This window comes from Parus major, chromosome 1, assembly GCF_001522545.3.
Source record: "Parus major isolate Abel chromosome 1, Parus_major1.1, whole genome shotgun sequence".
Classification (NCBI taxonomy): domain Eukaryota; kingdom Metazoa; phylum Chordata; class Aves; order Passeriformes; family Paridae; genus Parus; species Parus major.
In genome coordinates, this window is record NC_031768.1 from 24,444,187 (window position 1) to 24,459,676 (window position 15,490).

Consider the following 15,490-nt stretch of genomic DNA (forward strand, 5'->3'; position numbering starts at 1 on the left):
TTTGCATTGTTTCTTGCAGTGTTTTTGGAAGGGTTTCTCACCCACAGAAGGTGAATTTTTATTTAGCGTTTTGTTTTGTTTTTTGGAACACAAGTCACTTTCTTGATGATGTTGTCCATAAAGGTAAGATGCTGGCAGTACCATTTTGAGTAGCAGTAACATTTTGAGATAACTTTGCTGAAAAATTTTAAGCAATTCCACTTTGTTGGAACCATGTCTTTACATTTCTAAATGCTTCTGGAACCAATTGGAAAGATTGGCCTAACTTTTTAACCTGCTTCTAGAATGGCACATTGTACTCCATTATCCTCACAGGATGTGATGCTTCCTTTTACCAGGCACAGAGCGCCTCTGAGTGTGCTCCTCTGAGGCTGGATCTTTGTGATCACTGCCCTAGTTACTGCTTTTAATAAATGACCTTTTGCTTTTCTATTTTGTTGCATTGGCATATTATGTGTTAATAAATCAGTATGTTTTGCAGTCAGCATGTCTTGTAGAAGTCAGATTTCCAGTGCTACGTGACTCTGGAAATAAGTAGATCTCTACTTGGGAGTCATGGCTAAAATGTTGATGCCTTGAGACTGATGTTAGTCACATTAGTGATCTCAGCAGGGATTTTTGAGGAGTGTAGTGGAAATAATAATCTGGGAAGGATCTATATGTGCTTTTAATTTGGCTTTTCCTGAGACTTGTGCTAAATGCCAGTGTTACGGCATTTATGGCTTTACAGTGATGACTTGTGTTTCTGTGGATGCTGTAGATCCACGTGGTTTGGTTGGTATCCTTTTATCTGAAAGTATTATGTAAATCATAGTTTCAGTTTAGAATGGTTTCTAGAGCAGGGTTTCAATTGTACTTGAAGCCTCACCATTAACTCAGCAAACTTGCCTTGACTATGTGTTAATGTATCATGTGAAATTTTTATAACAAAATGCTACTTCTGTGCAATAACGTCAATGTATTGGTGTAGTGATATTTGGAGCTGTTTCTTCATGCTCATCTCCTTGCTATCATTTAAGCCTAGACATTGCTAGCTAATTTTGAAGTGGTGCAAAATTGTGTCAGTGTTTAGGTGGTGCTTTTAGTGGTATTAGCATTAATGTGTTTGCCTCTCTTGGTGGTGAACAAGGTTTGTTGCACATCTTCTGCTCTGGCTATGGATTGCTAGTGTGAAATTGGGTAAAGCCAATAGTCCATAGTCTTAGACACAGCCCTACTGCTTTCTGTGACTCACCCCATGATTCTGTGATCTGTGAGCAGATCCCACACTGGAGAGGTGTGGGGGCACACCTGTGGGAGGCATTGAGCCAGCACTGGCCATTGGAGTAACAGGATGCAGTTAGACAGAGCTAGGTACAATGTTCTCTATCTTCTCAGAAGTAACTCCTGTCATAATATTTCTGTGTCTTCCAATATGACAATTTAATTGCTTAGCTCAACTTGTAAATCCTGTAGTAATTGTGAAACAAAATTTGACGCATGGTTTTGAAAATTTGGGGAATAAATGCTAATTACTGTTACTCAAACAGTGTTTTACAGAGGATTTTTTTTAGGAACAACACTAGCATAAAAATCTTTTTACCTAACTTGGTTTTTGACATTAAAAGTGTTGCAATAGTAGTCTTACTGTCTTCAATGACCTAAGGATAACAATGCAAGTTCAGATCAAAGGCTAGCTTACCTTATCTTGTGAGATGTGGGGCTGTAGTAGACTGGAAAAAAGGGTAAAAAGCCCAGATAAAAATAAAAAAAATGGTGAAAATAGAGCATGATACCTGCTGTTAAATCATTCCAGCTTCTGACAGTCCCTAGCTGAGAAGCTACAGGACTCTTGTAGAGTCAGGGATGTTTCCCTATATATTTAACAGCTCAATGGAACTCCTTCTATGGCTTATTTAAATAGCTTTCTAAAGCTATTTTGAGCTCTCTTTACCTTCACAGCATCCTGTGGCAGTAAATTCAATGCCTAAATTATGCATTTATTATTATAAATTTCCTCGTTTGTTCAGCTGCTGCAGCTGGTGGCAATGAGTGCTTTTGTTTTTGTGTCAGAGATGTTCTCCATGCTGTATCTGAGTTCATATGGCGTTAGGGTACTGCACTACATCCCTTCTCTTTCCAAGATGGACACATTTAATTTACTTTTTCCTCATGTGAATACTATTGCACTAATTTAGTTGGTTTAAACAGTTTCTATCTCTGTACCCTTTCTTGTTTTGTAGTATCACAGTGGACCACAGCTTTATTTAGGTTACACAAATACTATGGAAATAGTAAAAAAAGTCAGTTTGTTGCCTCTGTCTCTTCTAATTTGCCAGTATTATTTTTCTTGGACTCCATGACTCAGCTGATTAATGACCTGAGGTTGTTACCTTACTGACATCTTTTACTTGCCAGTGTAAATAGCTAATTGAGAGCTTATTTCTGTACAGGTATAATGATGGAGTTTTGGGTTTTTTTTTCTATTATTTTGCCTTTGGGTAGGTTTTGCATTTGTTGACACTGGATTTCACCCCTCACTTCAGTGTTTGGCCATTGACAACATTGTGTGGTGGCTGTTCTGTGAGTTCAAGTTCTGACTAATTCAAATAATTTGATATTCTCATCAAAGTTCTCTCTTCATGCCTTTTGTGAAATTGCAGATACATTGTGTTGAGTAATGTGGTTCCCAAGCTGTATCTCTGTGGGTCACTTTTGATATTCCCTTCATAGTGAAATGCAGCTGTTTGTATACAGTTGTCATTTGTTTCTTCTGTAGCTCTTCTGAATCTTCAAGAGGAGTCTCCTAGCTCCTCTTGGAGGTAAACAAATTACCTTTGTTTAAAATAAAACCAGCCCCTACTGTGCTGTCTTTTCAAAGGATATTCAGATATATTATTATTAACTGAACTACCCTACGTTTGGCTAATTGCTTTAAGAAGCATTTTTGGAAAGGCTCTTTCCTTCTACCAAGGCAATATTAATTCTGTTCTTTTTCCCTATTTATGCAAACCTCACCAATTCTGGGTGAGATTTGCATCATTTTTTTAAAAAATTTTATTTTATTATATCTTTTATCAATTTACCAGGCTTAGCCATTTGCTTTACTGGTCTATAGATCTCTGGATCTCTTCCTTTCTTTCCTTCCTTGATCTTTAAAGGTTTGGTTCGTGTTTCCTGCCTTCCATTCCTCTGCTGCTGAGGCTGTGCCAAGTATTATGTCACTCTCTGTAGTTAAAATTTCAATTTAGTGTCTGAATTCTTTTACTGACGGGTGTCATGGAGTCCTGACAAATCACTCCTGGCTTGGTCACTCACTATTCTATGAATTGTAGCATCAAGATAAATTATATTTACAGCAATGCTTGGGAGAAATGCTATATTTAAAGGAAATGGAATAGTCTGCCATTTCAAGACTTAACAGAACTTGTTACAAGAAAATGAAGGAATTGAGTCTGTGTGAGGTGCAGATAAATTGACTCTTCTGTCAACAGAAGAGATAAATATGTGAGGTCAATAGGATCTTGGTAGCAGGCAGCATGGAGAGTGTGGAAAGGTTTTCTATTTCTCTTTGCACAGGAACTAAGGCTTAGTCAAAAAAACCCAAGCGGTTGGCAGGGTCATAACAAATGAAAGGAAGTGATTCTTCACCCTGTAACTAAACTGTGCAAATGATTTCTGTGATTTTTGTAGAAGTTGAAATAGCATAATTTATGAAGTAACTAAAGAAATGGAAAAAATCCATTTGAGATTTTTAGATGCAGATAGTCCCTGAGACAAACTGTAGGGAAAAACCTTGAAGTATTACTATGTAATATTTGCCTTTCTCTATTCTTGTTTATTGGCAAATCTGAGATGCAGGTTTTGGGCCTGAATAGGCTGTCAGTGATTTTTCTTAAGTGCTTGTCCACAGATGGCATTCCTAGCTGCTGCTTGGAGGAGAGTATGGCCCTCTGCTAGAAATTCTTGCTGTTGAGGAGCAGCAGCTACATGAGCAAAAGAGCTCACACCAAAGCAATCTTGGCCAGTCGCTGAACTGTTGTAACTTGTAAAAGGACGAGGTAGCATACCTGAATCTTCCACAAGATTCCAAGCTCTTGTGCCTGTGGATAGACAAATTCCTGACCGTACAGGGCATCAGCTACCATGGGCCTGGGCTCCTCAGCAGTGGGTGCCTGCATTCAGGTGATAGGATGGGCTGTCTCCATGGTTGCCATTGCTCCAGTGGTGGCTGGGGCTCGCTGTGTTCCGTGGATGGCTGTAGGAAACCGGGGATGTGCTTGCTGGATCAGGATGCTGGGTCAGGGCCCAGGCAGCACTGGTGAGGCAGTGTGTGCTGTCAAGGGGAGGCTGGGCTGGAGACTGATCTGTGAAGGTAGGGGTGGGAGCGGCTGTGTTTTGGAGAGGGCACTGAAGTTAAGGCACCTGCAGTGGGGGAGGTGACGAGGCTGGAAGAGCCCTGGACTGTGGAGATGGGACTGTTAAGAAAGAATTAAGATAAACTGTTGGACCTGCCTGCTCACAGTATCACCTCTAGCTGCCCTTGTTAGCTTGGCTACCCAAGCCCATCTTATCACCTGATGAATCAGAACTATCAAATTGTTGCAATAGCTAGTTCTTGAAGGAAGTTATCTTTATTTCTTTCTTACTGAATTCCCAGCCATTACTATGAATAAGCAGAATTGGTGTGGATTGAGTTCTTGCGGTTTCTTGTAACCTGCTAGAGGGCATCTTTTATTAGTTTGGAATGTGGAAAATTGTATAGATATTCCCATAAATGTTAAGCTTGAATTTCTTACAGAAACATACTACTGAATGATGCTGGATGATTGGCTGTGGCTGGACTGTAGCTAAGTGTTTGGGTAGGTTTTTTGTTTTTGTTTATTTTTGTCCCTTATGTATCCTTTTGCATCCTTTTGCAGATAGGATATTTCTCTCCCATGAATTGTCTCAGGTGCTGGTCTTGTCTGATACTGGACTGGTTTAGTTCATGAGATTTGCAGCAAGCTTTTCACTTGCTGTATTAATTTTCTGTGAGTTTAATGGCCCTTAATTTCACTTTTTCACCCTGAGTGAAGGAAGTATAAGGTGGTGTGAAAGAAAGTCTGTGAGATTTTACTCCTGAAATCTTCCAGTGATCTGTGGGCTTACAGATCCTGAGCAGGAATGGTTTTACCTAGACATGTGTTTCATGTTTCTCATGCACCCTGAGGTGTCTGCCTCGTCCTTCAGAGAGGTGACTTGTCTGCTGTCCTGGCAGCTGCTGGTTGCCCTCAACTTCCAGGCTGTGGCATTAAATGGGCATCAGTTTTCTGTCTTGGCCAAAGACACTGGGTCCCACGGCTGTCCAGGCAGCTCCACCAGCCCTGCCGTGGCAGGAGGGGTTGGTCACCACAGCAGCTGGTGGTGAGGCTTGTTCCTGCTTCCTGCATAAAGTCTGTGCCTGCTCTTTCAAAATGAGTGTTAATAAATGGTGGAGGGTGCTGGATCACATTGTTGCAGGTACCTGTGAGAGAGGGAGAGATCCATCCCTAGGTCCCTTTTTAAAGAGTATTTGTACTGGCAGTACTGTCATAATGATAAAGTATGGATGGAAAAGGGTGTGCTTGGGGGGAGCTGTAGCTCAGGGATTGCGTACAGCTTTGTGTTCTTCAATCAACTTTTAAAAGGGAAGTCCTGAAGTGAATTTTCTCTTGTTGAAACCTGAAGTGTTGGTTTTTGGTCTTGTTAATTTCTGCTAACTACTTGAGAATTACTTTTTTTCCATTTTGTGATTCTAAATTAAATGAAAGTTTCAACAAGCTATATGAAAATTGAGTAAGCCTTTTTTCTTAATTTATGGCACTTTCCACAGTGTATTAAGGAAGCAATTGAGATTTCTGATTAAATCCCTTTTTACCAGAAAGGTATAACATTTCTTTTTTCATTTTTCCCCTTTAATTCATGCATTTCTTTGTTATCTTTATTCTTCTCTCCCACTTCCTTTTCCACATATTTAATCACACTTAGTCAACTTCTGACTGTTGTTAGAATATCAATTCCCCCCCAGTCTTTCTTCTTTGGCTACTAGTACATATTTAATGTTACAAAGATTTTACTATTTCTTTTGTTAATATGTTTATTTTGAAAAAATGCATGCTCACAACAAAACGAGACTCCCAAGCTGATAAGCAGTGGGGGAAATAAGTGCACTTGAGGTCAGTGGGTCTGTGCTTCTGGCTTGTGCTCTGTCCGTAGTTCATTCTCCATTGATGCTGAATGTGTGCATCATCTGATCACTTGGCTGCACAAATTTGTTCCAGAGGAAATGTGAGCATGTGATGGCATTTAGGTTCTGGTTGGAGCACGTGGTAGCGTAGTAAAACAGCCAGTAGGCTATTTTAGGAAGGAGGTAATAACCTCATGTAGTACAAAATCTTTTGCAATAAGATGCCTCCTTTCACCCACCTCCAGCTCATGCTCTCTGACAAGCTTGGGGCGTGCCTGTGTCTCTCTGAACACTGCTGTTCTGAAGCAAATCTGTCTCAGCAATCCTACTGTGTGCCTGTGGTACTTGGGCTTTGTGGAAATCTCCATTTGTTTTGCAAATGGAGATTTGGATTGCAGGTTAACAATCTCTATTTTGGAAGCAGTTTTTTCTAGTTTTTATTTTAATTTTTTTTCTCTCAGAATTTTTCATTAGATAAATTAAGCTTTTTGCTTCATTATATAGGCCTCTCTTCATCTTTCCATACAACATGACTTTTGAAACTAAACTGATACTTCAGAAATTAGTTGAGAAATGTTGGCAGAACATGAATCTAGACAGAAGGCATCTGAAATCAGTTGTTGCAAGCCATCCTTCCTGTTTTTAGGTAAGAGTATGGAGATGTTCACAGTTTAACTGATGTGTATTTTTTTTATTTTAGAAAATAAATCTACAATTCAAGTATGCCAGAAGCTGACTCTCCCTTTGTAACATTTGAAACCTAGTTGAAGGTTTCCTGAATATACCAACTTCTTCTTTCTTAGGAACTGGTATAATCTGAGCCTTAAAATATTTATTGTGTCACTACTCAGTTCAGCCATTGGGAAAGAGATGATTTTATTCTGAGTGCTTATGTTCAGTAACAACTTCCAGACCCTGGCCAGGCCCTTTGGGCATCCTGTTTTGGTAGTCTTAACCACTGTCATTGTTGCTCTTGTGTCATTTTGATTTCTACTGTGACTGATGGATCTATTTCAGGTCAGTTTTTCTTTTCAGTGCTTCCAATACTTTTAGTTAGCATGAAGTGTTGGTCAGGAGTTTGTGCCAGAGACCTTTTTTTCTAGATTGTTCTTTTATTAAGGCTGTTTCATAACTTGTTTCTTCTTAACTTATTACTGAGGAGAAAAAGAAAAGTCACAAAGAAATTGCAGTTGTATGAAAATGATGATGCCATAATGTATGTTTCTCCTCTAAAATGGGAATAGTGTACAGATTCTGTTGCAGTAAGCTTGCTTGAAAATTTAACATTCTTGTACGGATTATGGAGGACAAGGTGGGATACCTACCTGTGAGCTAGTACTAGTACTACAGGGCACAAAAGACATGCTCTAAACTGAAACTCAGGAAGGCTTATGTTCTCCATGCTGCTCCATCAGTGTTGAATGGGGTTGGTCCAAGGATAGATGCCTGAAAGAGTCTGAAGTATCAGAAGCTGTGTAATGAAGGAGTAGCTTCCCAAAATCATCATCTAATACTATGATTTAAAAAGCAGTGCTGCCACTCAAGGGATCAGCTACTCCTGTTACTCTCAGTTGTTCATGTCTAAGAGGGATTGTAGTCCTGGGAAGGTACCCAGTTGATAGACACCACGTGGATTTGTGATGCCAGATCTTTAGGTTTTTTGTAATTGCAAGTTATTGACAAACAGATTACCAGCACCTGTTTTGTAGGCATCCCTGAAAGCCGACTTCACAGGCTTTCTCCTACAACACTGATCTTTAATGAACTAATCATACAAGGTACTGGTTTCATGAAACAGATGTGTCTACTCTCACAATCAGCTTCACAGTCCTGGAGCAGATGTTTGTTCTTGCGATGGGTAGAGTTGGGAGGAGAGTAGTGAGACCTAAAAGCTGCTTTCCTTCTCTTCAGTGTAGTTCATTTACCTTGCTCATGTGGTTTTCCCCAAGAGAATGACTTTTTATCCATGTTCTTGTTCATAAGATGTACTGGCAGTGTCTGCCTTGTGCAGTTACTAGTGAAAATTAAGTTTTACCATTTTTATCACTGACTGCCCACTCTGCTTGGTAGCAGGGCTGTCTGTATTTATTTCTAAATGCATACTTGTTTTTTCTTTTTCTCAATGCTGTGTGTTTTCTTACTTGGACACAGTATTCCCTTTGCATTTTGGCCTGGATTTCCACAGCTGTGTTTCCTGATTTATTTTAGGAGAGTAGCTTACATAGTTGTAATTGTGTATACCAGGAAGAGAGGTGAGTTTTTCTGGGCTGAATCTTTCTCAGATTATATTTCTGGCCAATTTTCCTGTTGAGGTGCCTCTCTTCATTGGCACTAGAAGGTGCTTATGCAATTGCTGTGTTTCAGCCAAGCATGTAGGTGTAACCTGTTACCTTGGCAAGGACTGAGACATCTCAGCTTCAGTGTCCTGATCAGATTTCCTTTGGTAATTTAATTCCAACAACTTTTATTTTTGCCTGTAGTTCCAGAAGTGTGAGCTTCCTTAAGCCATGGTACTCAATTGTGTATTAATACTGTGTGCTACTGAATGTCTTTTCTTTATGTCAGCTGAGATTATCACTTTGTGATATTATCTATAATCCAAAAATTTATGAAGCAATTTGAAGTGTTTTAGGATGAAGGTGTGATAAATGTAGTTTCTGGTCTGCTGTGCAGGTAGAAATTTGGAACAGGCTTGTTCTTATGTTTTCTTACACAAGTGTAGGCAGTGCTAATCTTTCTATTTCTGCTTTTTAAATTACATCTTGCTTTGCTACTACTATGTTTTTTGTTTATGCTCAAAAATATGAACTTCTATGATTTCTTACAAAAGAACTCATTTGAGGCTACTGGCTTTCAGTGTTACATTCTAAAAACAGATTTGGAAAGCTTAAGAAATTGTATAGTTCATCTCCAAAAGGAAACATAGCATTTATTTGTGTTTCTTTTTTTTTTTTTTTTTCCATGATACTTTTGCTTTTGTTGATGAAAAACAGGTTGTGTATGTTTAGTTTTGGCAATGCTTAGAAGTTTACTTTGAAGTGCTTAGGCAAAGTGTTGTTTAGTATTTGAAATTAATGTTCTGTAGAATCCTTAGCTCTTTGATGTGTCTGGTTTGGGGAAAAATTCTTGGAGCTGGAAAGCTTTAGGACTCTAAAACAGGTTTTTTAACCTTTGTCCTCTTTGGATTTGTGTTTTAAATGTGTATCTGGATACATGCATGCACAGATATGCACACAGACACTACAAACCTCCATATACATTTTTACATCTGGTTCTGCTTGTTTTTAACATGTAGATAACATGTTATATCTTCAAAGTACTACTAGTTGCAGGAATTAAAGCTTTCTAGGTGATGTGGTGTTTCTAGTACAGTTAGATTTTTACTTTTGAGGAACAGGTTTATATGAGCAGCAAAACTTATTCCGGGTCACCTCTTAAGTTTTATTTATTCTTTACCACTGATGCTTCTCTTGTGAATTTTTTTTTTCTTTTATCTCTCCTTTGTGCTGTACAGTGCTGCATTTGGGCAACAGTGTGCTTCATAGAGATTTCCAAAACATTTGTAATCATCTCTTTTCCCCTCACCCCTTCCTTTCCTCTCAGTTGTCATAGTTCCCTGCTTTTCTTATCTCTTTTTTCACTGCTGTAGCTTTCAGATGATAATGCAGAGCTCAAGCAGCAGCTGCTGCATAATAGCTGCAGCACCACTTAGAGCTGACCTAATGTGAGAATAAATGAACAAATCTGTGATTTGCATGTGGGCTTACCTACAGGATCTTTTTTTTTTTAGCTTGGGCATATGAGGTGTCATCACTGGAAGGTGAACCGTGGATGGCCTCCGTGGCTTCCTCTTGCCAGCTGCTCCAGGGATTGTGCCACACCGGGGATGGTGGCACAACAAAGCAAGGTGTTGGGATTCTCAGTGCTTTTTACGATCACCTGTTCCTAAACATGAGCTGCTTGTTTTTTCCTACCACTTGTTTATTCATGCTCCCGTGGCCAAAACCACTGCAGTGTGTGCAGTAGGAACAGGTGGAGTGACACGTTGTCGTGTCACGCTGTGCTTTGTCAAGCCACTCTGCTCGTGCCCTTTCATTTCCTCCGGGTGAGAGAGCCAATGTTCTTGTAATCTTTTGCACAGGGGGCCCTGAGGCTGCAAAACAGAGCTGGAAAGTGTCCTGCTGGTTTAGTACACACAGCTCAGGGGTTACAGCTTATTTTGGGGCTGGCTGGTGAGGTTAGCAGCAGCCGCCCTATCTGTGCTGCACAGATGCCTGGGCTGCTCCTAAGTCAGCTCCTCAGCTGCTGCAGTGGATGATGCAGTACTGTAAGGACAGCTGTCACCTATTTTTGTCAGATGATTTAAGTGTCAGTACTCACTGGGAATACTGTACCTGTGTATAGCCAAGGCAGTAGTTTAGCAAGGGAAGACGTTTCTATTTTACTCTGTTTTAATGGGTATATGAACTTTCTATGACTGTTAAGATACAACCTTATTGATGCTCTGCTGGTCTAAGGATACAAGCAAGTTAAGGCTCACAGAAGACGTTTGAAGAAAATGTGTGTTGGAAGAAAGCTTGACTGAACTAGCCCTGTTTTGTATTTTTATTTTCCTGTCTCCAGTTGTACACCTTGCTTTATCAGGTGAAGTACCTTTATTTTAAAAATACTTCCTCTGTAACTGAATTCTGACTTTAAGGTCTAGAAGGGGGAAATAAAATGGTATGAAGGTTACATTGAGGCCTTGAAACTGACTGATTTGAAGAAAAGAATCTTGCTGCAGGCTTACTGCATGCTGTAGTCTGCTCTCACCAGGTATATTTTCAGCTTTATTTTCTCATTTCCTTTTTCTTTCATCAGGTTCTCTGGTAGCGTTTTTTCCTTTCATTAGGTACTGGTTGTTGCAGGGATAGGAGGGATAATGCAGGGATAAGCATTGTTATGTTAATTTTATTTCCTTATTGCTATTACTTGAGAAACACTGAACAGAAGTCTCTATTCACTGGGAGTTAGTGGTTTAGATAACTTAAAATATCCCTTATAATACATTCAGGGAATTTTGAATGTTATGGAGTTTAAGCAGGTCCATGCAGATTTTAGTCTTGTTTGAAATCAGAGGGTGGATGTGGTAGTTGAACAGCCACTGTGGATGAAATGAATCTCTAATGCATTTTGTTTGGTGTTGAAGAAATGTCAGTAATGGAAAAATTAAAATGGCTCTCATGAAGTGAGTTTAAAAACTATCTTTATTAATAAACTTCATTATAATTCCAAATGCAGAATGACCATCCAGTGTATATGTTGCTGTAGGGGTTTTGCTGCCATTTCTAATCCACCACATTATGTAACATTTCATTAATGACCTGGAAGAGGTTATAACATTGTTATCAATAAAGTGTGTAGCCAGTTTAGATCTGGGGGCAGAGAATGCACATGTAGTTGTGGGAAGCCAGGCTCGTGTGTTTGGAATTAGTGTGGTGTGTGGAAAGGGAAGCCAGGATCTATGGGTGAGGGTAGGCAATTGGCAGGCCTTGGCAGCGGGTGACCAAAAGTGCCAGAGTGCTCCTGAGTGTTGTTTATACAGTGTTGTTTATAGGCCACTGTTAGCCTGATCTGGTCTGCCTTCAGAACACAGTATCCATCTGGGATACTGTTGTGCTTCAACCCCGTCCAGCCCCAGGCAGCCACACTCTCACTCTTCCCTGCTGGGGTGGGGGTCAGAATCAGAGAGGCAAAAGTGAGAGAAAACTCCCCAGCTGAGAGAAAGGGAGTGTAATGGGTACAGCTGTGCATGCCAGCAAGGCAGAATGAGGAGTGACTCCATCACTTCCCATGAGCAGGTGGATGGATGTTCAGCTATCTCCAGGAGAGCCAGGCTGCACCACTCCTAGTGGTGACTTGGGAAGACAAACAGCCCCACTCTGAGCATCACCCCATTCTCCTCCTCTCATCTTAACGCTTATGTAGGACATATGTGCATGTGGGTAATTCTGTGGTATTTAAAAACAAAGGTGTGTTGGTTAAAGAGCTTGTTCCAAAGATTTGGCTTAGCTGGGTCCTCATCTGATCTGATTTATGACGGTTTTATTCTTGTATTCCTCCTAATGTTTAATCTGACTCTTGGTGGAAGGTAAGGATTGAATGAACAAGGGGGTGAATTTCATGACAGGTAGAGTCTCTATAGTTATAAATTTTGTTTTCCTGGAAGTTGGGGGCATATTGGAAATATTTTTTTCCAAAAAGCCCTTTTTAATGTCTACATATACCTGCTGCATACTGTTCAAAAGATATATCTTAATATTTTCAAAGTAATACCTTTCTAAGTGTTTGCATTTTTAGGCTTAAAAAGCTGTAAGGATGTGCAAATTTGAATTCATGTTGTGCTTCTGCTGGGATAAGGAAAATGGGTTATGCCAGTATTACAGAAGGTAATATAGCATGCAGACCTTATTATTTGGTAATATATTGTGTTATAAAACTTGTTTTATAAATTTTGCTTGATATTTGGTTCTCAAAATTTAGCTTTGATTTTTGCAATTGAAGAATTGGGAGTGCTGTGTGGTCGAGGGGGATTGTTGGTCATCCAGTGTCACTGAATGAGAAGTTACTCTTTTTAACATCAAGATAAATTTTGAGTGTCAGTTCTACAGCTGATTTGTCCAATATTACCAGAATGAAGATTTCAGGCCACATGCAAGTCAGACAGACTTCTCTTGAAAACCTGGAGTACACTGTTTGCTCTGGCTACTTGATGCTCTTACTCTGTTAAAATTTTCATTTATATTGTGAAATGAGCAAACCTCTGCTAAGATGAAAGAAGGGTGTAAGTGTTTGACAGGGGAGTTTTTTGCTTGGTTGTCATTTTGTTTTGGTGGGGCTTTTGGTTTTTGGTGTTTTTTGTGGGTTGTTTATTTCTTGGGTTTTTGGTTTGGTTTTGTTAAATTTTTTTGAGATAAAGGTTTTATAATCAAGAATTAGCCTCAAAACTTTAGAATGCTGATATTATTTCCCTCACCTTTTATGTCTCTAAAGGTTAGTTTTTCCTTAAACATTTGCTGTGTTAGGAGAAGATCCCTCTGAAGGGGGTGTTATGTCCCTCTCCCCCTGTATTGTAGGCTGCTGCTGAAAATACTGGCCATGAGCTGCTGAGGGTGGCTTCCTGTCAGAATTGCTTCATGTAAAATCACAAGGAAGCAAATGTTTCTTGCATCCTCCCATTGTGTTGTTTCCTGTGGAGCAGACTGGATGCATGTCCTGGATACGGGTTTTTTATGGACTATACGTGTTGGGATGATCCAATCAAATTGTTCTTGGTATCCCCTATAGTCTGAGCATAGCAGGAAACGAGGCTTCCTCTCAACCTTTTGTTCTCAAGTTAGCCTGACTTTGGAAAGCTCTTGGCTCTATCAGAATCCAGAATGAAGGTGAGCTTAAAATGGATTTAGGGTTGGGTTGTTTTTAAGTTTTTGTAAGTTTAAGCTATAATTTTTAACCTTTTTTAAAATGTTCCCTTTCTTAGTCTTTCTCTTTCTCCCGTGTTGTCCTTTTCTGATCCAGTTCTGGTTTCTGCTTAAGCACCTGTCTGTATTTAATTTTTTTAGGATCAGGGCTAGACTTTTGTGATTCTGTTCACATGTCAAGATTACTTATTTAAAAGCTACCACAATAAGCGTGTAGTCACAATGGGAATTTCACACTCTTAAGACATTCTTGTTCCATAGAAGCTTAATTTTTTTCTTCACTTTCAGCAGTGGTTAAGCTAATCTCCAGCCTGGTTTTGACTTTTTAAATTGTGCTGTTAATAAAATCTATCATGTCTTTTTGTTAAATCAGATTATTTTTTATTTCCTTAATGCCTTTTTTTGTGTACATAGTCTTTTAATATTCCTTGTGTTTGAGAAAAAGCCGTACAGAATTCACATCTGGGCAATTCCCTGGTGCCTCTCCTTACTCCTTACAGTTCAAATAACTAAGAGATGTCTTTTTAAATTATCTGTAGTCCAGGGAAACTTGTTGAAACAGTTATTTGACTTAATTTATGTGAGCAACAACTGCTTGGAGTATGCTAGTGTGTGATTCTGACTGCTTGATGCTTTGTGTGTTGTGTTGCATTGCTTTTCTGAGCTGTGTAAATGCTACTCGAGCTTGAGGGATGTTGGCACCTGTACGGCCCAGCTAGAGCTGCTGCTTTCTGAGACCAGAGATGATCCTCAGTCTGGGGGGGGAGAAATGAGCATGTTAATGATTGCAGGTATCTCAAATATTGTGGATGCATTGCGAGTTTGCGAGTTTTGGTTTTGTTTTTTTTTTTTTACTGACTAACATGGTCATTAAATGTTTCCTAAATCTGTTCTACCTTTCCTGTGATATTGCATCACCAGTCAGAACTGGCCTGGCAGCCCCTTCTGTGGTTACTTTCATAGCTTTTGTTAACATTTTCGCTTCTCTTGGGTTAAACTAGCCTTTCTTTGTTCCTTTCTCGCTTCTCTCCTGGGATTATGAGTTTTTCCTCTCCTGCCTGTGAAGGCTGTTGTCTGGGGTAAGGACTTTCTGATAGTGTCTGTGGGATGGGTCTGTTATCAGGAAAGTGAACAGGTTTTTGTTGACTTTTTAGATAAAAACTGCTACATTGCAAAAAACTGAATCTCTTTTTGTTTCTTAAATCAGTTGGAAGAGCTGTAGCAGCTGTCTTTTATTGTCAGCTTTCTAGTCTCACACAAAGGAGTACTGTGAGTCCTTTCAACCTATGCAGAATCTATTGCAAGAGCTATTTTCATGAGACTTCGGATGAGTGTTTCCATTACCTCAGGCAATTATGGGTTTGTGGGGTTTTTTCCTTTTTTAAAAAAAGTCCTCTTTTCCCCAAAAAACTCCAGATGTTTAATGTCATCACCCAGTGCTTGAGAGTTGCTGCAGTGTTTTCTGCAAGATAGTTCAAGGTTTGGATTGCCTTACCACAGTTAAAAAATAAAAATAAAAGAAACCTCTCCTTTCATCCACCCCCTTCACAAACCTCATCCTTGATCTAACCTATTTAATTATTTTTAAAATTCATTAATGTTCAATAATGCTGCTTTCCTCTCTGTCTTGTAAGGAGATAGCATGTAGGTTTTAGTACTTGTTAAAGTATTTGTAGTTAGTTTCAAAGTACATTATGAAAAATCAGGTACAATGCCTGTGCACTGCTACAGAAAAAAAAGAGTATGCCAAGAGTAATGGTACCCAGTAACTTTTTTTTGGCCAAAATGCCTTAGGAAAACTTCTGATACTTGTTTTATTCAACTTTCTTGTAACTTAAATGAT

At 39.4% G+C, this 15,490-nt stretch overlaps 1 protein-coding gene across 4 annotated transcripts in view; it reads left to right on the forward strand.

Annotated features, from left to right (window-relative positions):
* Positions 1–15,490, forward strand: part of ARHGEF7 (Rho guanine nucleotide exchange factor 7) — a 102,930-nt gene that overhangs the window by 15,330 nt on the left and 72,110 nt on the right. The window contains exon 1 of one of the 4 annotated variants that reach the window (XM_019006824.2): positions 8,297–13,611. The exons of 2 other annotated variants lie outside the window; for them this stretch is intronic. In XM_019006824.2, coding sequence (XP_018862369.1) covers positions 13,606–13,611 — 6 coding nt within the window. In that variant the 5' untranslated portion in view covers positions 8,297–13,605. Of the gene's footprint in view, positions 1–8,296; positions 13,612–15,490 lie in introns of those variants that run through there. One more of the 4 variants, XM_015628736.3, reaches the window with a different exon arrangement.